General features: G+C 52.3%; 1 protein-coding gene across 2 annotated transcripts in view; it reads left to right on the top strand.

The window, feature by feature from the left end:
* Window positions 1-458: 458 nt before the first annotated feature.
* The window catches only part of LOC142919856 (uncharacterized), a 28,169-nt gene continuing 7,178 nt past the window's right edge, over window positions 459-21,449 (top strand). The window contains exons 1-6 of one of the 2 annotated variants that reach the window (XM_076062526.1): window positions 459-653; window positions 2,466-2,551; window positions 3,401-3,608; window positions 11,192-12,635; window positions 15,663-15,790; window positions 20,629-20,825. In XM_076062526.1, the coding sequence (XP_075918641.1) occupies window positions 2,474-2,551; window positions 3,401-3,608; window positions 11,192-12,635; window positions 15,663-15,790; window positions 20,629-20,825 (2,055 nt within the window). In that variant the 5' untranslated portion in view covers window positions 459-653; window positions 2,466-2,473. Of the gene's footprint in view, window positions 654-1,420; window positions 1,917-2,465; window positions 2,552-3,400; window positions 3,609-11,191; window positions 12,636-15,662; window positions 15,791-20,628; window positions 20,826-21,449 lie in introns of those variants that run through there. The other variant, XM_076062527.1, reaches the window with a different exon arrangement.

Below are 21,449 nucleotides of genomic sequence, written 5' to 3'. Positions count from 1 at the left end.
GAGTGGAATCGACTCTCTCTCATTCACGCTCACAACGCCTGCGTCACTGCATACGATTAATTGCGTTATTCCAAATCATAACACAATCCTCGTCACCGAGGCTCGACCTTATAATCCATAATGACCTGAATTATCATAACCATGCCCACTCGCATAAATTAATACGATTATCTCTCGAATCAGCATAATTTATGCGCATAATTACACAATTAACATAATTTCGGATAAATTATGCAAATTTCATTTAATTCTCATTATTTTCATCAATTTTCATAACACCTATATATACAACAGGGGGATGACGTGACTCCCCCCTCCCCCCATCCCCAACGGCTAGAGCGCTCCTAACGGCCGCAAAGAGGATTCGATTGGATGCGTGGGATGACGTCACATGACCCGGGGGGGTTGGGGGGCGGGGTTAAGGGGCTTGCTACATATATAAGTGTGGTGCAGGAGGGAGAATTTGTGGCAGAGTCCTTCTGGAGCGGCGGCAGCGGAGAGAGAGAGGAGCTAGCCGTCCTCAGGGTCCGCGCTCGGGACGCCTGCAGGGTGGAGCTGAGAGCGATCGACGACACAAAGTCCCCCAAGGCGAGAGAGAGAGAGAGAAACATCTCCCTCGGCCCCGTCGGGCAGCGGCGGCAGCGGCCGCAGAGGTGAGCGGCAGACACGGACAAAGGAGGTCAGTTCGGTCGGCTCGGGCTCAGGCAGTGGACGCACTCTGAGACGGGTAGGTGAGAGAGGAGGAAGGGCTGCTGCTGGCTGGAGGGAGACATACACGGGAAATAAATTTTAGCGCAGACTGACTTTGTGACGCGTGTGTGCGTGCGTGTGTGTGTGAAGAGCGGTTACGGCCTTCATAGGTGCTGCTCGCTAACAGCACTTGCCCCTACAGTCTGTTAAGGCTATATGGGGGATCTTTGTGAAGAGCGGTGGGACAGCGATTGGCGTACCACGCTGTGCGTGTGTGTGGGTGGCTTTAATCAGCATAGGCACCCGTAAATAAATAATTAAACAGAGGGACGTTTGACTTTCGCCGCAAGCGAGCGCGCAGAGATTAATTAATTAAGTGCTTACCGAGCGCGTGCAGAGATTAATTAATTAATTGCTTACCGAGCGCGCGCAGAGATTAATTAATTAATTGCTTACCGAGCGCGCGCAGAGATTAATTAATTAATTGCTTACCCAGCGCGTGCATATTAAACTACCCTACTACGGCTGCCCGCACCCACGCGCGTGGGTGGGGGGGTCACGTGGGTGGGGGAGGGCCGTCCAGCCCCCGTTGGCTGTTGACACAACGGCTTAGTATAAATAAATAATTAACTCTGAGCAGCCGCCAGCGGCGAGTGGGGGGGGTGGAGGGGTGCTGACGTCACACCCCACCCGCTCGCGGGGGAGGGGGGAGGGGAAGATCAGTCCCCCCCACCTAATGGGGAGTGTGGAGGGGGGCACTAGCCCCCCACAGATGGAACCAGGGGGGTCGGTGTGTAAATGAGAGGCTGTGTGTGTGTAGTGTGAGGCTGTGTGTGTACTGTGAGGCTGTGTGTGTAGTGTGAGGCTGTGTGTGTGGTGTGAGGCGTGTGTTGCCCTGGCTTGCCCTGGCTTGCCCCAGCAACGTCACGTGGTGTGCCTCGTCACTGCTGCTGCTGCTGCTGCCACCACAACACGCTTAGGGCTTTAAGGCTTTTCTGTTTATTATGAATCTGTCATTTTCCATGATTAGTCTGTGGTTTTCATTATTAATCTGTCATTGTTGATTATGAGCCTGTCATTAATATGTCATTTTTCATTATTAACCTAATTTGTGTGTATTATTAATCTGTCATTTTTCATTATTAACCTAATTTTTGTTTATTATTAATCTGTCATTTTACGACGGCAAAAACGTGGTAGTCACGGCGACATTTGTCATCAGTGTTGTGAGTAGCCCGCACTGAGAGCACGACTACACACACAGACATACACAAACACACAGGTTGTGTGTCTGTGTGTGTGGGGTGAGGTTGCACAAGAGACACACACACAGACACACACAGACACACAGACACACAGGTTGTGTGTGTGTGTGGGGTGAGGTTGCACAAGAGACACACACACAGACACACACAGAGACACACACACACAGGTTGTGTGTGTGGGGTGAGGTTGCACAAGAGACACACACAGAGACACACAGAGACACACACACAGACACACACAGGTTATTGTGTGTGTATGTGTGGGGTAAGGTTGCACCAAAGACACACACAGACACACACACACAGAGACACAGGTTGTTGTGTGTGTGTGTCTGTGTGTCTGTGTGTATCTGTGTTTGTGTATCTGTGTGTGTGTCTGTGTGTGTGTGTGTCTGTTTGTGTGTCTGTGTGTGTGTGTGTCTGTGTGTGTCTCTGTGTGTGTGTCTGTGTGTGTGTATGTGTGTGTGTGTATCTGTGTGTCTGTATGTGTCTGTCTGTGTGTGTGTTAAGGTTGCACCATGTCGAGCCCATTGAAGCTGATCGTGAGCGCCGATTCCAACCGTGGGGGGCGGCGCTACATGGAGGACATCACAGAGGTGGGCGGAGTCTCTGTGTGTGTGTGTCTCTGTGTGTGTCTGTGTGTGTCTCTGTGTGTGTGTCTGTGTGTGTGTCTCTGTGTGTGTCTGTGTGTGTGTGTCTGTGTGTCTGTGTGTGTGTCTCTGTGTGTGTGTGTCTCTGTGTGTGTGTCTCTGTGTGTCTCTGTGTGTGTCTGTGTGTGTCTCTGTATGTCTCTGTGTGTGTATCTGTGTGTCTGTGTGTGTCTCTGTGTGTGTCTGTGTGTGTCTCTGTGTCTCTGTGTGTGTGTCTCTGTGTGTGTGTGTGTCTGTGTGTGTGTCTGTGTGTCTCTGTGTGTGTGTCTCTGTGTGTGTCTGTGTGTGTCTCTGTGTGTGTGTCTGTGTGTCTCTGTGTGTGTGTCTCTGTGTGTCTCTGTGTGTGTCTGTGTGTGTGTGTCTCTGTGTCTCTGTGTGTGTCTCTGTGTGTGTCTCTGTGTGTGTGGGGAGCGATAGTGTAGCGGTTAGCGCGCTGCACTATGAACCTGGCGACCCCGAGTTCGATTCCCGCTCACGGCCAACACCCAGTGGCGATTATCTGAACCGGTCCTGGGCCTCCCCCTAGGTCGATTCGGCCTCAAACGAGTACCCGGTGCGGTGCGTGAACATCGCCACCGGGGAGACAAAGGCGGCCGGGCGTGGTGCCGGCCACCCACCCCCTCGTGTGCCCTCGCGGCCATCGCTGGCGCCGCTCGCTAACGGCACTCGCCTCTACGGTCCGCCAAGGCTGCACGGGGGATCTTTGTCCGCCGGGTCGCCGGTCGAGGCCTAGGACCGACCCACAATGCACCGCTCGCGTCACGTGACGTTCCCCTCGCCGCCCCGTGCCCGCAGGTCTCCACCGAGGGCGACGGGGACGCCATCTTCCTGGCCGTGTTCGACGGCCACGGCGGCCCCCAGGCCGCTCGATTCGCCCGCCGCTGCCTCTGGCCCTCGATCCGTGCCCAGCCCGGGCTGTGGGGCGCCACCGACCCCGCGGGAGTTTGCCACGCCATCCGTGACGGCTTCCTGGCGTGCCAGCGTGCCATGTGGGAGGAGCTGGGTGGGTCTCACGCGTGCTGCGTTATACACTACACTATACACTACTATACTATACACTACACTATACACTACTAGATATACTACACTATACACTACTATACTATACACTACACTACTATACACTACTATATACACTACACTATACACTACACTATACACTACACTATACATTACTATACACTACACTATACACTACTATACACTACACTATACACTACACTATACACTACACTACTATACACTACACTACTATACACTACTATACACTACACTATACACTACACTATACACTACACTACTATACACTACACTATATACTACACTATACACTACACTATACACTACTATACATTACTATACACTACACTATACACTACACTACTATACACTACTATACACTACACTATACACTACACTATACACTACTATACACTACACTACTATACACTACACTATACACTACACTATACACTACTATACACTACTATACGCTACACTACTATACACTACACTATACACTACACTACTATACACTACACTACTATACACTACACTATACACTATACACTACTATACACTATACACTACACTATACACTACTATACACTACACTACACTATATACTACACACTACACTACACACTACATTACACTATACACTACACTATACACTACACTAAATTAACGTTTTGTTCCACCATTGGAACCTCGTTTGCCTGTAACACAATATGATAATTATTTTTTTTTAACCCTTTCATCTGGCAACAAAACTGACACCATTTTTTTCGTATACAAGGAGTCATTGTTTGTGCATTGAGCACAATACCTGCGGTCGGAATGCAAACACAAAACACGCAGCTCTGATAATGCATTGGCGGTGGAATTGATAAGTCCACACCCGAGACAGCTTCCCTTAGAGCCTCGTCTCACACGCGGTGTTAGACCAGGTGATGATGATGACGTCTCACACGCGGTGTTAGACCAGATGATGATGATGACGTCTCACACTTGCGGTGTTAGACCAGGTGATGATGACGTCTCACACGCGGTGTTAGACCAGGTGATGATGACGTCTCACACGCGGTGTTAGACCAGATGATGATGACGTCTCACACTTGCGGTGTTAGACCAGGTGATGATGACGTCTCACACTTGCGGTGTTAGACCAGGTGAAGATGACGTCTCACACACGCGGTGGTAGACCAGATGATGATGACGTCTCACACTTGCGGTGTGAGACCGGATGATGATGATGTCTCACACTTGCGGTGTTAGACCAGGTGATGATGACGTCTCACACTTGCGGTGTTAGACCAGGTGATGATGATGTCACACACTTGCGGTGTTAGACCAGGTGATGATGACGTCTCACACTTGCGGTGTTAGACCAGGTGATGATGACGTCTCACACTTGCGGTGTTAAAGCAGATGATGATGACGTCTCACACTTGCGGTGTTAGACCAGATGATGATGACGTCTCACACTTGTGGCGTTAGACCAGATGATGATGATGACGTCACACACTTGCGGCGTTAGACCAGGTGATGATGACGTCTCACACTTGCGGTGTTAGACCAGGTGATGATGACGTCTCACACTTGCGGTTTTAGACCAGGTGATGATGATGTCACACACTTGCGGTGTTAGACCAGGTGATGATGACGTCTCACACACGCAGTGTTAGACCAGATGATGATAATGTCTCACACTTGCGGTGTTAGACCAGGTGATGATGACGTCTCACACACGCAGTGTTAGACCAGGTGATGATGACGTCTCACACAGGCGGTGTTAGACCAGGTGATGATGACGTCTCACACTTGCGGTGTTAGACCAGGTGATGATGACGTCTCACACTTGTGGCGTTAGACCAGATGATGATGATGACGTCACACACTTGCGGCATTAGACCAGGTGATGATGACGTCTCACACTTGCGGTGTTAAAGCAGATGATGATGACGTCTCACACTTGCGGTGTTAGACCAGATGATGATGACGTCTCACACTTGTGGCGTTAGACCAGATGATGATGATGACGTCACACACTTGCGGCATTAGACCAGGTGATGATGACGTCTCACACTTGCGGTGTTAGACCAGGTGATGATGACGTCTCACTCTTGCGGTGTTAGACCAGGTGATGATGACGTCTCACACTTGCGGTTTTAGACCAGGTGATGATGATGTCACACACTTGCGGTGTTAGACCAGGTGATGATGACGTCTCACACACGCAGTGTTAGACCAGATGATGATAATGTCTCACACTTGCGGTGTTAGACCAGGTGATGATGACGTCTCACACACGCAGTGTTAGACCAGGTGATGATGACGTCTCACACAGGCGGTGTTAGACCAGGTGATGATGACGTCTCACGCTTGCGGTGTTAGACCAGATGATGATGATGACGTCTCACACTTGCGGTGTTAGACCAGGTGATGATGACGTCTCACACTTGCGGTGTTAGACCAGGTGATGATGACGTCACACACACGGTGTTAGACCATATGATGATGACGTCTCACACTTGCGGTGTTAGACCAGGTGATGATGACGTCTCACACTTGCGGTGTTAGACCAGGTGATGATGATGTCTCACACACGCGGTGTTAGACCAGATGATGATGACGTCTCACACGCTGTGTGAGACCAGGTGATGATGACGTCTCACACTTGCGGTGTTAGACCAGGTGATGATGACGTCTCACACTTGCGGTTTTAGACCAGGTGATGATGATGTCACACACTTGCGGTGTTAGACCAGGTGATGATGACGTCTCACACACGCAGTGTTAGACCAGATGATGATAATGTCTCACACTTGCGGTGTTAGACCAGGTGATGATGACGTCTCACACACGCAGTGTTAGACCAGGTGATGATGACGTCTCACACAGGCGGTGTTAGACCAGGTGATGATGACGTCTCACACTTGCGGTGTTAGACCAGGTGATGATGACGTCTCACACTTGCGGTGTTAGACCAGGTGATGATGACGTCTCACACTTGCGGTGTTAAAGCAGATGATGATGACGTCTCACACTTGCGGTGTTAGACCAGGTGATGATGACGTCTCACACTTGCGGTTTTAGACCAGGTGATGATGATGTCACACACTTGCGGTGTTAGACCAGGTGATGATGACGTCTCACACACGCAGTGTTAGACCAGATGATGATAATGTCTCACACTTGCGGTGTTAGACCAGGTGATGATGACGTCTCACACACGCAGTGTTAGACCAGGTGATGATGACGTCTCACACAGGCGGTGTTAGACCAGGTGATGATGACGTCTCACGCTTGCGGTGTTAGACCAGATGATGATGATGACGTCTCACACTTGCGGTGTTAGACCAGATGATGATGACGTCTCACACTTGTGGCGTTAGACCAGATGATGATGATGACGTCACACACTTGCGGCATTAGACCAGGTGATGATGACGTCTCACACTTGCGGTGTTAGACCAGGTGATGATGACGTCTCACTCTTGCGGTGTTAGACCAGGTGATGATGACGTCTCACACTTGCGGTTTTAGACCAGGTGATGATGATGTCACACACTTGCGGTGTTAGACCAGGTGATGATGACGTCTCACACACGCAGTGTTAGACCAGATGATGATAATGTCTCACACTTGCGGTGTTAGACCAGGTGATGATGACGTCTCACACACGCAGTGTTAGACCAGGTGATGATGACGTCTCACACAGGCGGTGTTAGACCAGGTGATGATGACGTCTCACGCTTGCGGTGTTAGACCAGATGATGATGATGACGTCTCACACTTGCGGTGTTAGACCAGGTGATGATGACGTCTCACACTTGCGGTGTTAGACCAGGTGATGATGACGTCACACACACGGTGTTAGACCATATGATGATGACGTCTCACACTTGCGGTGTTAGACCAGGTGATGATGACGTCTCACACTTGCGGTGTTAGACCAGGTGATGATGATGTCTCACACACGCGGTGTTAGACCAGATGATGATGACGTCTCACACGCTGTGTGAGACCAGGTGATGATGACGTCTCACACTTGCGGTGTTAGACCAGGTGATGATGACGTCTCACACTTGCGGTTTTAGACCAGGTGATGATGATGTCACACACTTGCGGTGTTAGACCAGGTGATGATGACGTCTCACACACGCAGTGTTAGACCAGATGATGATAATGTCTCACACTTGCGGTGTTAGACCAGGTGATGATGACGTCTCACACACGCAGTGTTAGACCAGGTGATGATGACGTCTCACACAGGCGGTGTTAGACCAGGTGATGATGACGTCTCACACTTGCGGTGTTAGACCAGGTGATGATGACGTCTCACACTTGCGGTGTTAGACCAGGTGATGATGACGTCTCACACTTGCGGTGTTAAAGCAGATGATGATGACGTCTCACACTTGCGGTGTTAGACCAGGTGATGATGACGTCTCACACTTGCGGTTTTAGACCAGGTGATGATGATGTCACACACTTGCGGTGTTAGACCAGGTGATGATGACGTCTCACACACGCAGTGTTAGACCAGATGATGATAATGTCTCACACTTGCGGTGTTAGACCAGGTGATGATGACGTCTCACACACGCAGTGTTAGACCAGGTGATGATGACGTCTCACACAGGCGGTGTTAGACCAGGTGATGATGACGTCTCACGCTTGCGGTGTTAGACCAGATGATGATGATGACGTCTCACACTTGCGGTGTTAGACCAGGTGATGATGACGTCTCACACTTGCGATGTTAGACCAGGTGATGATGACGTCACACACACGGTGTTAGACCATATGATGATGACGTCTCACACTTGCGGTGTTAGACCAGGTGATGATGACGTCTCACACTTGCGGTGTTAGACCAGGTGATGATGATGTCTCACACACGCGGTGTTAGACCAGATGATGATGACGTCTCACACGCTGTGTGAGACCAGGTGATGACGACGTCTCACACTTGCGGTGTTAGACCAGATGATGATGACGTCTCACACGCGGTGTTAGACCAGATGATGATGATGACGTCTCACACTTGCGGTGTTAGACCAGGTGATGATGAAGTCTCACACTTGCGGTGTTAGAGCAGATGATGATGACGTCTCACACTTGCGGTGTTAGACCAGGTGATGATGACGTCTCACACTTGCGGTGTTAGACCAGGTGACGATGACGTCTCACACTTGCGGTGTTAGACCAGGTGATTATGACGTCACACACTTGCGGTGTTAGACCAGGTGATGATGACGTCTCACACTTGCGGTGTTAGACCAGGTGATGATGACGTCTCACACTTGCGGTGTTAGACCAGATGATGATGACGTCTCACACTTGCGGTGTTAGACCAGATGATGATGATGACGTCTCACACTTGCGGTGTTAGACCAGGTGATGATGACGTCTCACACTTGCGGTGTTAGACCAGGTGATGATGACGTCTCACACACGCAGTGTTAGACTAGATGATGATGATGTCTCACACTTGCGGTGTTAGACCAGGTGATGATGACGTCTCACACAGGCGGTGTTAGACCAGATGATGTCTCACACTTGCGGTGTTAGACCAGATGATGATGACGTCTCACACTTGCGGTGTTAGACCAGGTGATGATGACGCCAAAAGGCGCAACGTTTTGTCGTGTATGATTGGGGCCAAATGTAGCTGATAGAGGCAAAATAAACATTGAAATTGGTTTAATTTGTTGATCAGGGAAGTCTTCTGTATCTTCCACAATAGACGAAGGGGGAACATTCTCTGTGCCTGCTGCGCAATTTGAACAACCCCCCCCCCCCCCGTAACTTCACCTTAGCGCTGTTTTCAATCACCCGAAGCTGTTAACTGACGAATTTGATCTTAGTATAGGAATAGGTTTTACCCTTTTAACTGGCACAAAAACTGACACCTTTATTCAAGGCATCATGTTTGCAATAACCACAACACAAGCAGTCAAAATGCAAACAAAAGAGACAACTCTGATAATAAAAAGGGTAAAAACTATTACTAGGTTGTAAATGCTCACCCCGAGCCCTCAATACTCTGATAGTACGCTGTTTTTGAGTTGTACGCCTTTTGGCGTCTTCTGGTCCAACACCAGTGGAGACTAGGCTCTAAGAAAAGCCGTCTCGCGTGTGGACCAATCAAATTCAAGGACAGTGCCAATATTATTATCAGAGTTGTCTCTTTTGTTTGCATTTTGACTGCTTGTGCTGTGGTTATTGCAAACATGATGCTTTGAATAAAGGTGTCAGTTTTTCTGCCAGTTAAAAGGGTAAAACCTATTACTATATATTGTTACTGGCAAAGGAGGTCTCATAATGAATTTGATCTTCTCCGATGGACGCTGCTTGATAGCGGAGAGTGAAGAAACGTGAGTGTGGCTGATGCTGTCTGAAGTTACCTAGGAAATAACGAAGAGCAAAGAGAAGCGGTAGAGTTACCAATAAATTGATCAGAGTCTAATTTTATTTTGTCTCAATGTAATGGCAGGGAATATTGACAGAAATAACGTCATCAAACACTTCGCTGCATTTCACTGTAGCACTGCATTAATGGCAGTGAATGTTGCACGATACATTTATTTCGCCCATGGCTAATGTGTAAGAGATTCTCGCAACATTTTTCATATTTGATATATTTTTGTTCAATAACATTGAAAATTGTAAAACGTTTCAAAATACAAAAAAAACTTTTACAATTTAATTTTTGTTATAACAAATTTAATAACATAAAATTCCTAGCAACAATTGTCCATCTTACCTTCCAGAGGTTTTTTTTGGCACACTCACCCACCCACTCAATCACTCACCCACCCACCCACTCACACAGTCACTCACCCACACAGTCATTCACCCACCCACCCACTCACACAGTCACTCACCCACTCAGTCACTCACCCACCCACACAGTCACTCAATCACTCACCCATCCACTCACACAGTCACTCACCCACTCAGTCACTCACTCACCCACTCAATCACTCACCCACCCACCCACACAGTCACTCACCCACTCAGTCACTCACCCACACAGTCACTCACCCACCCACCCACTCAATCACTCACCCACCCACTCACACAGTCACTCACCCACCCACCCACTCAATCACTCACCCACTGACAGAGTCACTTCCCACTCAGTCACTCACCCACCCACTCAATCACTCACCCACCCACCCACTCACACAGTCACTCACCCTCTCAGTCACTCACCCACCCACTCAATCACCCACCCACCCACTCACACAGTCACTCACCCAGTCAGTCACTCACCCACCCACCCACTCAGTCACCCACCCACCCACACAGTCACTCACCCACTCAGTCACTCACCCACCCACTCAATCACCCACCCACCCACCCACTCACACAGTCACTCACCCAGTCAGTAACTCACCCACCCACTCAATCACCCACCCACTCAGTCACTCACCCACTCAGTTACTCACCCACCCACTCAATCACTCACCCACCCACCCACTCACTCACCCACCCACTCAATCACTCACTCACCCACCCACCCACACAGTCACTCACCCACACCCCTGTCTAACTCCCCCCCCCCCCCTACAGGAGGCAGCTGGTCGCGCACACGGCAGGGCCATCCCAGCACGACAGGCACCACGGCTTGCTGCTGCCTCATCAGGGGCGGTGACGAGCTCTACGTCGCCCACGTGGGAGACTCGCGAGCCGTCATCGCCCAGCGCCACCCCCGGGGGGGGGGCACCCCCACAGACGGACCCCCCCCCCCTTCAACGCACCCCGTCTATTCATTGGCCCCCCCTTCCTCACTGCGACCCATTTATTCAGCGGGCCCCCCTTCTTCCTTGCGCCCCATTTATTCAGCGGACCCCCCTTCGGACATGGGCCCCCCTTCTGTGAAGGCCCACCTAGCCTGGGACGGAACCCCACCTACGCATGGCCAAGTCGTGGCGGACTTCATAGCGGCCATCGGCCAAGCCGTGGCAACACCGCAACCACCGCCACTGTCACAACCACCACAACTACAACCACAACCACCACTGTCACAACCACCACAACCACAACCACCACTGTCACAACCACCACCACCACTGTCACAACCACCACCACTGTCACAACCACCACAACCACAACCACCACCACTGTCACAACCACCGCCACTGTCACAACCACCACAACTACAACCACAACCACAACCACCACTGTCACAACCACCACAACCACCACCACCGCCACCACCACCACTGTCACAACCACCACCACCACTGTCACAACCACCACCACCACCACTGTCACAACCACCACCACCACCACGGCCACCACTGTCACAACCACCACCACCACCACTGTCACAACCACCACCACCACGGCCACCACCACTGTCACAACCACCACCACTGTCACAACCACCACCACCACCACGGCCACCACTGTCACAACCACCACCACTGTCACAATCACCACCACCACCACGGCCACCACCACTGTCACAACCACCATCACCACCACCACGGCCACCACCTCTGTCACAACCACCACCACCACTGTCACAACCACCACCACTGTCACAACCACCATCACCACCGCCACCACCACCACTGTCACAACCACCACCACTACAACCACCGCCACCACCACGGCCACCACTGTCACAACCACCACCACCACTGTCACAACCACCACCACCACTGTCACAACCACCACCACCACTGTCACAACCACCGCCACCACCACGGCCACCACTGTCACAACCACCACCACCACCGCCCCGGCAGGAGGTGGACAAGGAGGAGGTGGTGGACGAGGTGGAAGAGGAGGAGGTGGACAAGGAGGTGGTGGTGGACAAGGAGGTGGATAAGGTGGTGGAGGTGGACGAGGTGGTGGAGGAGGTGGACGAGGTGGTGGATGAGGAGGTGGACGAGGTGGAGGAGGAGGTGGTGGACGAGGTGGTGCCGCTACTTGCCGTGGCGTTGACGCGCGACCACAAGCCGGAGGATCCAGTGGAGAGGGAACGCATCGAGAGGCTGGGCGGGCGGTAAGACATTCGTGTGTATGTGTGTGTGTGCCTATGATACCATCAGTAGGCCTGGGCTCTGGGTCGTTCTTCGTGCTTTTGGAGTACCTGACCCTCTGCTCACGATCATTAAGGACCTTCATGATGGTGAGCGGGCCCGGGTAAAACTACGTGGCCGGGAGTCAGAGCCATTCCCTGTACACCTTGGGGTGCGACAGGGATGTCCTCTGGCTCCCACATTATTTAACATCTATTTTGACCGCGTAGTTCGTGAAGCCTTCAATAGCTGTACCGGGGGAATCTCCATATGGTACAGATATAATGGGAGGCTGATCGATGCCCGGGTGCGGTCAAGGGATGGCTCCCTATTGCTCAACCACGTTATGTCTGCTGATTTGGTAATAGCTGCTCATTCAGAGGAGGAGTTGGAGACGCTGCTGCTGAGACTGGAGCGTGCCACTAAGAGGTGGGGCCTTACCATCAGCCCCACCAAAACTAAGCACCTGCCTGGGTATTTTGTACCATCGGACACTCCACCCCCACAACTCCCTATCAGGGATGGGGCAGTTGTGGAGAGTGTGGAGAGTTTCCCATACCTGGGCAGTGTGCTTATGACTGGCTCCAGTTTAACAGCAGAGGTCTCACTCCGAATCAGTCGAGCAGCAATATCTTTTCATCGGTTGCGTAACGCTGTGTGGAAGCTACCTGGTTTGTCGCTCCGCACTAAGCTTCAGGTCTTCTCGGCCACGGTCATTCCCTCCCTTCTATACGCTTGCGAAACATGGACCCCCCTAATGGAACATCTTCGCCGGTGTGAAACATTTAGGCTGGCCTGCCTACGATCCATCCTGGGTTTAACCAGACTGGATTGTGTGAGGAGCTCACAAATCCTTGAAAGATCTGGACAAGGTCCCATCGGTGAGCTCCTCCGGCGGGCAAGGCTGCGATGGCTGGGTCATGTAGCCCGCATGCCCAGCCACCTCATACCGAAACAGCTTTTGTTCGGCCAGATTGAGGGGGCTAAGCGGGCGCGGCACGGGCTAGAGAAGAGATGGAGTGATGTGGTACAAGAGGACGTGGAGCTGAGTGGACTTGCCGATGACTGGTACCAGCGGTGTCAAGATCGGCCTCTGTGGAGGAGGCTCGTGAAGGACGCTACTGGGCAGTTGGAGGCAGTCGCCCACCAACAACAACGGAGGGCAGAGGAGCGACGCTCACAACAACGAGCGGAGCGCCGGGTGGCTAAAGCACAGCAGGTTGGCACAGTAGGGGGCACAGGTGCTGCATCAGCCAGTCATCTCAGTCAGTCGACCCGTGGCACCTGGGTCTGCCCCGTGACCTCCTGCCAGCGGGCGTTCGACACTTCACGTGGCCTCAGGGTGCACATAGCCTGGCACAAGCGTCGTGGTGACGTCACCGCCACTTAGTGGCAAATGGCGGTTGTTGTTCTTGTGTATGTGTGTGTGTGTATGTGTATGTGTGTGTGTATGTGTGTGTATGTGTGTGTGTCTGTGTGTGTATGTGTGTGTCTGTGTGTGTGTGTGTGTATGTGTGTGTGTATGTGTGTCTGTGTGTGTGTATGTGTATAATACCCAGGCACCTGCCTGGGTATTTTGTACCATCGGACACTCCACCCCCACAACTCCCAATCGGTGATGGGGCAGTTGTGGAGAGAGTGGAGAGTTTCCCATACCTGGGCAGTGTGCTTATGACCGGCTCTAGTTTAACAGCAGAGGTCTCACTCCGAATCAGTCCAGCGACAATATATTTTCATCGGTTGTGTAACGCTGTGTGGAAGCTACCTGGTCTGTCGCTCCACAGTAAGCTTCAGGTCTTCTCGGCCACGGTCATTCCCTCCCTTCTCTACGCTTGCGAAACGTGGACCCCCCTAATGGAACATCTTCGCCGGTGTGAAACATTTAGGCTGGCCTGCCTACGATCCATCCTGGGTTTAACCAGGCTGGATTGTAGTGAGGAGCTCACAAATCCTTGAAAGATCTGGGCAAGGCACCATCGGTGAGCTCCTCCGGCAGGCAAGGCTGCGATGGCTGGGTCATGTAGCCCGCATGACCAGCCACCGCATGCAGAAACAGCTTTTGTTCGGCCGGATTGAGGGGGCTAAACGAGCTCGGCACGGGCTAGAGAAGAGATGGAGTGATGTGGTACAGGAGGACGTGGAGCTGAGTGGACTTGCCGATGACTGGTGCCAGCGGTGTCAAGATCGGCCTCTGTGGAGGAGGCTTGTGAAGGACGCTTCTGGGCAGTTGGAGGCAGTCGCCCTCCAACAACAACGGAGGGCGGAGGAGCGACGCTCACAACAACGAGCGGAACGCCGGGTGGCTAAAGCACAGCAGGTTGCCACAGTAGGGGGCACAGGTGGTGCATCAGCCAGTCGTCTCAATCAGTCGACCCGTGGCACCTGGGTCTGCCCCGTGACCTCCTGCCCGCGGGCGTTCGACACTTCACGTGGCCTCAGGGTGCACATAGCCTGGCACAAGCGTTGTGGTGACGTCATCGCCACTTAGTGGCGAATGGCGGTTGTTGTTGTGTGTGTGTATATATGTGTGTGTATGTGTGTGTGTATGTGTGTATGGGTGTATGGGGAGGAGTAGTGTAGTGGTTAGCGCGCTGTGCTACGAACCTGATGACCCGGGTTCGATTCCCGCTCACAGCCAACACCAGTCACGATTATCTGAACCGGTCCAGGGCCTCCCCTAGGTCGACTAAGCCTCAAATGAATACCTGGTACGGTGTGTAAACATCGCCACTAGGGAGACAAAGGCGGCCGGGCGTGGTGCTGGGCACCCACCCCCTCGTGTACCGTTCCGGCCTCCGTAGGTGCTGCTCGCTAACAGCACTTGCCCCTACAGTCTGTTACAGGCTACACGGGGGATCTTTGTGTGTGCTCGCTAACAGCACTTGCCCCTACAGTCTGTTACAGGCTACACGGGGGATCTTTGTCTTTGTGTGTGCTCGCTAACAGCACTTGCCCGTACAGTCTGTTAAGGCTACACGGGGGATCTTTGTCTTTGTGTGTCTGCCCACCAGGGTGATGAGGAAGCCAGGGGGGCCTTGCCGTGTGGCCTGGAGGAGGCCCCTTGTGGCTCACTGCGGCCCTGGGCAGCAAAGCTCAGCCACGGAGGACATCCCCTTCCTGGCCGTGTCACGCTCCCTCGGTACACACACACACACCTACACACACACCTACACACACACCTATACACACCTACACACATACACCTACACACACACCTACACACACACCTACACACACCTACACACACACACACCTACACACACACACCTACACACACACACACACCTACACACACACACAGCTACACACACACCTATACACACACCTACACAACAACAACAACAACCGCCATTCGCCACTAAGTGGCGGTGACGTCACCACGATGCTTGTGCCAGGCTATGTGCACCCTGAGGCCACGTGAAGTGTCGAACGCCCGCTGGCAGGAGGTCACGGGGCAGACCCAGGTGCCACGGGTCGACTGACTGAGATGACTGGCTGATGCACCACCTGTGCCCCCTACTGTGCCAACCTGCTGTGCTTTAGCCACCCGGCGCTCCGCTCGTTGTTCTGAGCGTCGCTCCTCTGCCCTCCATTGTTGTTGGAGAGCGACTACCTCCAACTGCCCAGTAGCATCCTTCACGAGCCTCCTCCACAGAGGCCGATCTTGACACCGCTGGTACCAGTCATCGGCAAGTCCACTCAGCTCCACCTCCTCCTGTACCACATCACTCCATCTCTTCTCTAGCCCGTGCCGCGCTCGTTTAGCCCCCTCAATCCGGCCGAACAAAAGCTGTTTCGGCATGCGGTGGCTGGGCATGCGGGCTACATGACCCAGCCATCGCAGCCTTGCCCGCCGGAGGAGCTCACCGATGGTGCCTTGCCCAGATCTTTCAAGGATTTGTGAGCTCCTCACACAATCCAGCCTGGTTAAACCCAGGATGGATCGTAGGCAGGCCAGCCTAAATGTTTCACACCAGCGAAGATGTTCCATTAGGGGGGTCCACGTTTCGCAAGCGTAGAGAAGGGAGGGAATGACTGTGGCCGAGAAGACTTGACGCTTAGTGCGGAGCGACAGACTAGGTAGCTTCCACACAGCGTTACGCAACCGATGAAAAGATATTGCCGCTCGACTGATTCGGAGTGAGACCTCTGCTGTTAAACTGGAGCCGGTCATAAGCACACTGCCCAGGTATGGGAAACTCTCCACTCTCTCCACAACTGCCCCATCACCGATTGGGAGTTGTGGGGGTGGAGTGTCCGCTGGTACAAAATACCCAGGCAGGTGCTTAGTTTTGGTGGGGCTGATGGTAAAGCCTCACCTCTTAGTGGCACGCTCCAGTCTCAGCAGCAGCGTCTCCAACTCCTCCTCTGAATGAGCAGCTATTACCAAATCATCAGCATACATGACGTGGTTGAGCAATAAGGAGCCATCCCTTGACCGCACCCGGGCATCGATCAGCCTACCATTATATATGTACCATATGGAGATTCCCCCGGTACAGCTATTGAAGGCTTCACGAACTACATGGTCAAAATAGATGTTAAATAATGTGGGAGCCAGAGGACATCCCTGTCGCACCCCAAGGTGTACAGGGAATGGCTCTGACTCCCGGCCACGTAGTTTTACCCGGGCCCGCTCACCATCATGAAGGTCCTTAATGATCGTGAGCAGAGGGTCAGGTACTCCAAAAGCATGAAGAACAACCCAGAGCCCAGGTCTACTGATGGTATCATAGGCCTTGACCAGGTCAAGAAAGCAGATATGTAGGTCTTTTTGGAATTCCCTACACCTCTGCTGTAGCAGACGGACAGAAAATATGGCATCTTTGCAGGACCGCCCTTTCCTGAAACCGCATTGGGGCTCCGCAAGCCTCTCCTCAGCGTGCCTGGCAAGGCGATGTTGAATAATCCTTGCCAGGACCTTTCCCGGCACACTGTAGTTGTTACAGTCTGTGCGGTCCCACTTCTTAAAAAGGGGGACCACCAGGGCATCCTTCCAATCCTGCGGACCCCGTCCAGTGGTCCAGACTGTTGTTATGATGTCATATAGGGCAGTCTGTGCACAAACGCCGCCCTCCCTCAGCATTTCGCTTGGGAGATCATCTCTGCCCGCTGCCTTTCCTGGTCTCAGACTCCAGATCGCCTTCAGTACTTCCTCAACAGATGGCACCTTAGCCAGCCACTCACAGGGGGTGACTTCTTCCAATATTTGAGGCACCGTAGCCTCAGCAGGGTCATCCTCACTTTGTGCCACGATGTTTTCCCGATTGAGGGATTTTCCCTCCCCCAGGACCTCACAGAAATGCTCAGCAAATCTGCAAACCTGTTCCTGGGGGTCGAAGATTGGGTCACCGTTTTTTTTCCTAATGATGGTAATAGGTGTGGCGCTGCAGATTACTTTTTTGATGGAGTTAAATAGAGATTTGTGATCACGGGCCACTGAGGCAGACTCCATCTCCTCAGCAACCCGCGACCACCACCCATCCTTGCAGCACCTCATGGCTCTCCGAACCTCCGAGCGAAGGCTGCGGTAAGCCTCCTCATTCTCTGACATGGGATTCTGTAACTGATGACAGTGGGCCTGTCGTTTTTTCTCAACCATCCTGAACACCTCCTCTGTCAGCCAGGGTCTCTGGGGAGGTCTGGACCGCGTACCCAAAGCAGCCATTGCAGCTGCATGAGTCACAGTCCTAAACCTCGCCCATTTACCCTCGACATCAGGAGGAGTTGGGGACGATGCCAATCCCAGCCGCAAGCGATGATGAAATTCTCGCTTGCAACTTTCATCAGATAACTGAGACCAGGCCACTTTAGGTTGGAATGGGGTCCTGGGTGTACACCCACCACCGGAGTTGAAGAATAGCAGGCACATCTTACAGATGACTAGTCGGATGGTCAGAAGGCAGATCAGCTCCACGGTAGGTCCTGGTGTCAAGGACATGGGCTCGCATCCGCTGGTCCGTCACTATCTAGTCCAGCAGATGTTCTTGCTTGGACTCGGCATGCATCCATGATGTTGTGTGGATGCGCCGATGCCGGAACAGCGTGTTGGTAATTACTAGCCCATGGGCTGCACAAAAATCTAGCAGCCTTCTACCGTTGTTATTGAGCTGATCTGGCCCATGCCCTCCAATCACTCCAGACCAGGTGCCAGTATCATGACCAACTCGGGCATTGAAGTCACCCAACATGATGACTCTATCCCGAGGGGCCACTTTAGCCAGCACCTGTGACAGGAGGTCATAGAAGTCATCTGACTCATCGGCTTTGCCTGCATCCCTCCACGGATGTTCATCTTCGGTGGGGGCATAAGTAACCACGACCACCATTCCTCGCCTCCAGTTGATGGGAAGGCGAGCCCAAAGTAGCCTGGGACTTACAGCTTCCCACACCTCACCGCCATGTTCCCACGCCCCTTTATTCTTTTGTTCAAAAGAAGAGCCACACCCTGTTGTTTGGCAGTCTGCTGCCCCGAGTAGAGGACTGTCCACCCCTCATAGTGGCAGGAGCCAGAGCCGGTCCACCGGACCTCCTGAATGCCACATAGATCCAGGCGGTACCGGTCCAGCTCCCGACAGAGGAGTGGCAGCCTCTCCTCCGCAGTGAGTGTTCGAACATTCCACGTGGCCACCCGTAGTGGTTTTTCGTTGTTTCTGGAGGAGCCCCGAGGGTAGATATTCAATCTCCTGGCTCCGCCAATTGGGGTTTGGCCAGGAGACGTCATAGACGCCTGGCCTCCCGGGGCCTCCGGCACAAGCTTATTAGTAATATATTCTTAATTCGTGGTTTAGTGGTAATTAATTGAAGGTGGAGGGGTTACCAGCCCCTCGCATCCATCCAGAGCCCCCGTTTAGCCCCTGTGTGTGTATGTAGAGGAGCCAATCAAAATTGGACCTCCCCCCACAGCACTGTCCACGACAGAGTTGCCCGTCCGGCACACACACCTACACACACACCTACACACACCTACACACACACCTATACACACACCTACACACACCTACACACACCCCTACACACACACCTACACACACCTACACACACACCTACACACACACACCTACACACACACACTTACACACACACACCTACACACACACCTACACACACACCTACACACACCTACACACACACACACCTATACACACCCGTGGCACCTCCTGGCGACCTCCTGCCAGCGGGCATTCGACACTTCATCTGGCGTTAAAAGTGCACGTAGCCTGGCACAGGCGCCCTGGTTATGTCATCGCCACCTAATGGCGAATGGCGGTTGTTGTGAAACGTGTGTTCATGTATATGTGTGTGTACGCATAGGTGTGTTTACGTGTGTGTTTACGAGTGTGTGTACATGTGTGTACGTGTTTGTGTGTACGTGTGTGTGTGTACGTGTGTGTGTACGTGTGTGTACGTGTGTGTGTACGTGTGTGTACGTGTGTGTGTGTGTACGTGTGTGCGTGTGTGTGTACGTGTGTACGTGTGTGTGTACGTGTGTCCGTGTGTGTACGTGTCCATGTGTGTGCGTACGTGTGTACGTGTGTGTGTACGTGTGTGTACGTGTGTGTGTACGTGTGTAAGTGTGTGTGTACGTGTGTGTACGTGTGTGTGTGTATGTGTGTGTGTACGTGTGTGTGTACGTGTGTGTACGTGTGTGTGTGTACGTGTGTGTGTGTGTACGTGTGTGTGTGTACGTGTGTGAGTGTGTACGTGTGTGTGTGTACGTGTGTGTGTGTACGTGTGCACGTGTGCGTGTGTGTACGTGTGTGTGTGTGTACGTGTGTGTGAGTGTGTACGTGTGTGAGTGTGTACGTGTGTGAGTGTGTGTGTGTACGTGTGTACGTGTGTGTGTACGTGTGGGTGTGTGTACGTGTGTGTGTACGTGTGTGTGTGTGGTACGTGTGTGTGTGTACGTATGTGTGTGTACGTGTGTGTGTACGTGTGTGTGTGTGTACGTGTGTGTGTGTTGGCGATATCCCACAGGGGACCTCTGGAGCTACGACTTTGCGAGCGCCCAGTTTGTGGTCTCCCCCGAGCCGGACGTCAGCGCCTACAGGCTGGACCCAGGGCACCACCGCTACCTGGTGCTGGCCACCGACGGAGTCTGGGATGTCCTCACGCCCACAGAGGCCGTGGCGCTCTGTCATCGTGCGGACGCACAGCAGCAGCAGCGAGCACGGGCACGTCTACATACACACACACACGTCTACATAGACACAAACGTCTACATACACACACACACGTCTACATACATACACACACACGTCTACATACACTCACACACGTCTACATACACGCACACACATATACACACACACACACGTCTACATACACACACACACACGTCTACATACACACACACACATATACACACACGTATACATACACACACACACACGTCTACATACACACACACGTCTACATACACACATACGTCTACATGCACACACACACACACGTCTACATACACACACACGTCTACATACACACACACACGTCTACATACACACACACGCCTACATACACACACGTCTACATACACACACACTATACACTTACACACGTCTACATACACACACACACGTTTACACACACACACGTCTACACACACACACGTCTACATACACACACACGTCTACACACACACACACGTCTACACACACACACTATACATACACACACACACACGTCTACATACACGCACACACGTCTACATATACACACACGTCTACATACACACACACATCTACATACACACACACACACGTCTACATACACACACACACGTCTACATACACACACAC

This window comes from Petromyzon marinus, unplaced genomic scaffold, assembly GCF_048934315.1.
Source record: "Petromyzon marinus isolate PM22_M1 ecotype Great Lakes invasive population unplaced genomic scaffold, UKy_Petmar_22M1.pri1.0 PM_G_Scaffold_64, whole genome shotgun sequence".
Classification (NCBI taxonomy): domain Eukaryota; kingdom Metazoa; phylum Chordata; class Hyperoartia; order Petromyzontiformes; family Petromyzontidae; genus Petromyzon; species Petromyzon marinus.
Note: the sequence above shows the minus strand (reverse complement) of the source record. Positions and strands in the feature narration are given on the sequence as shown.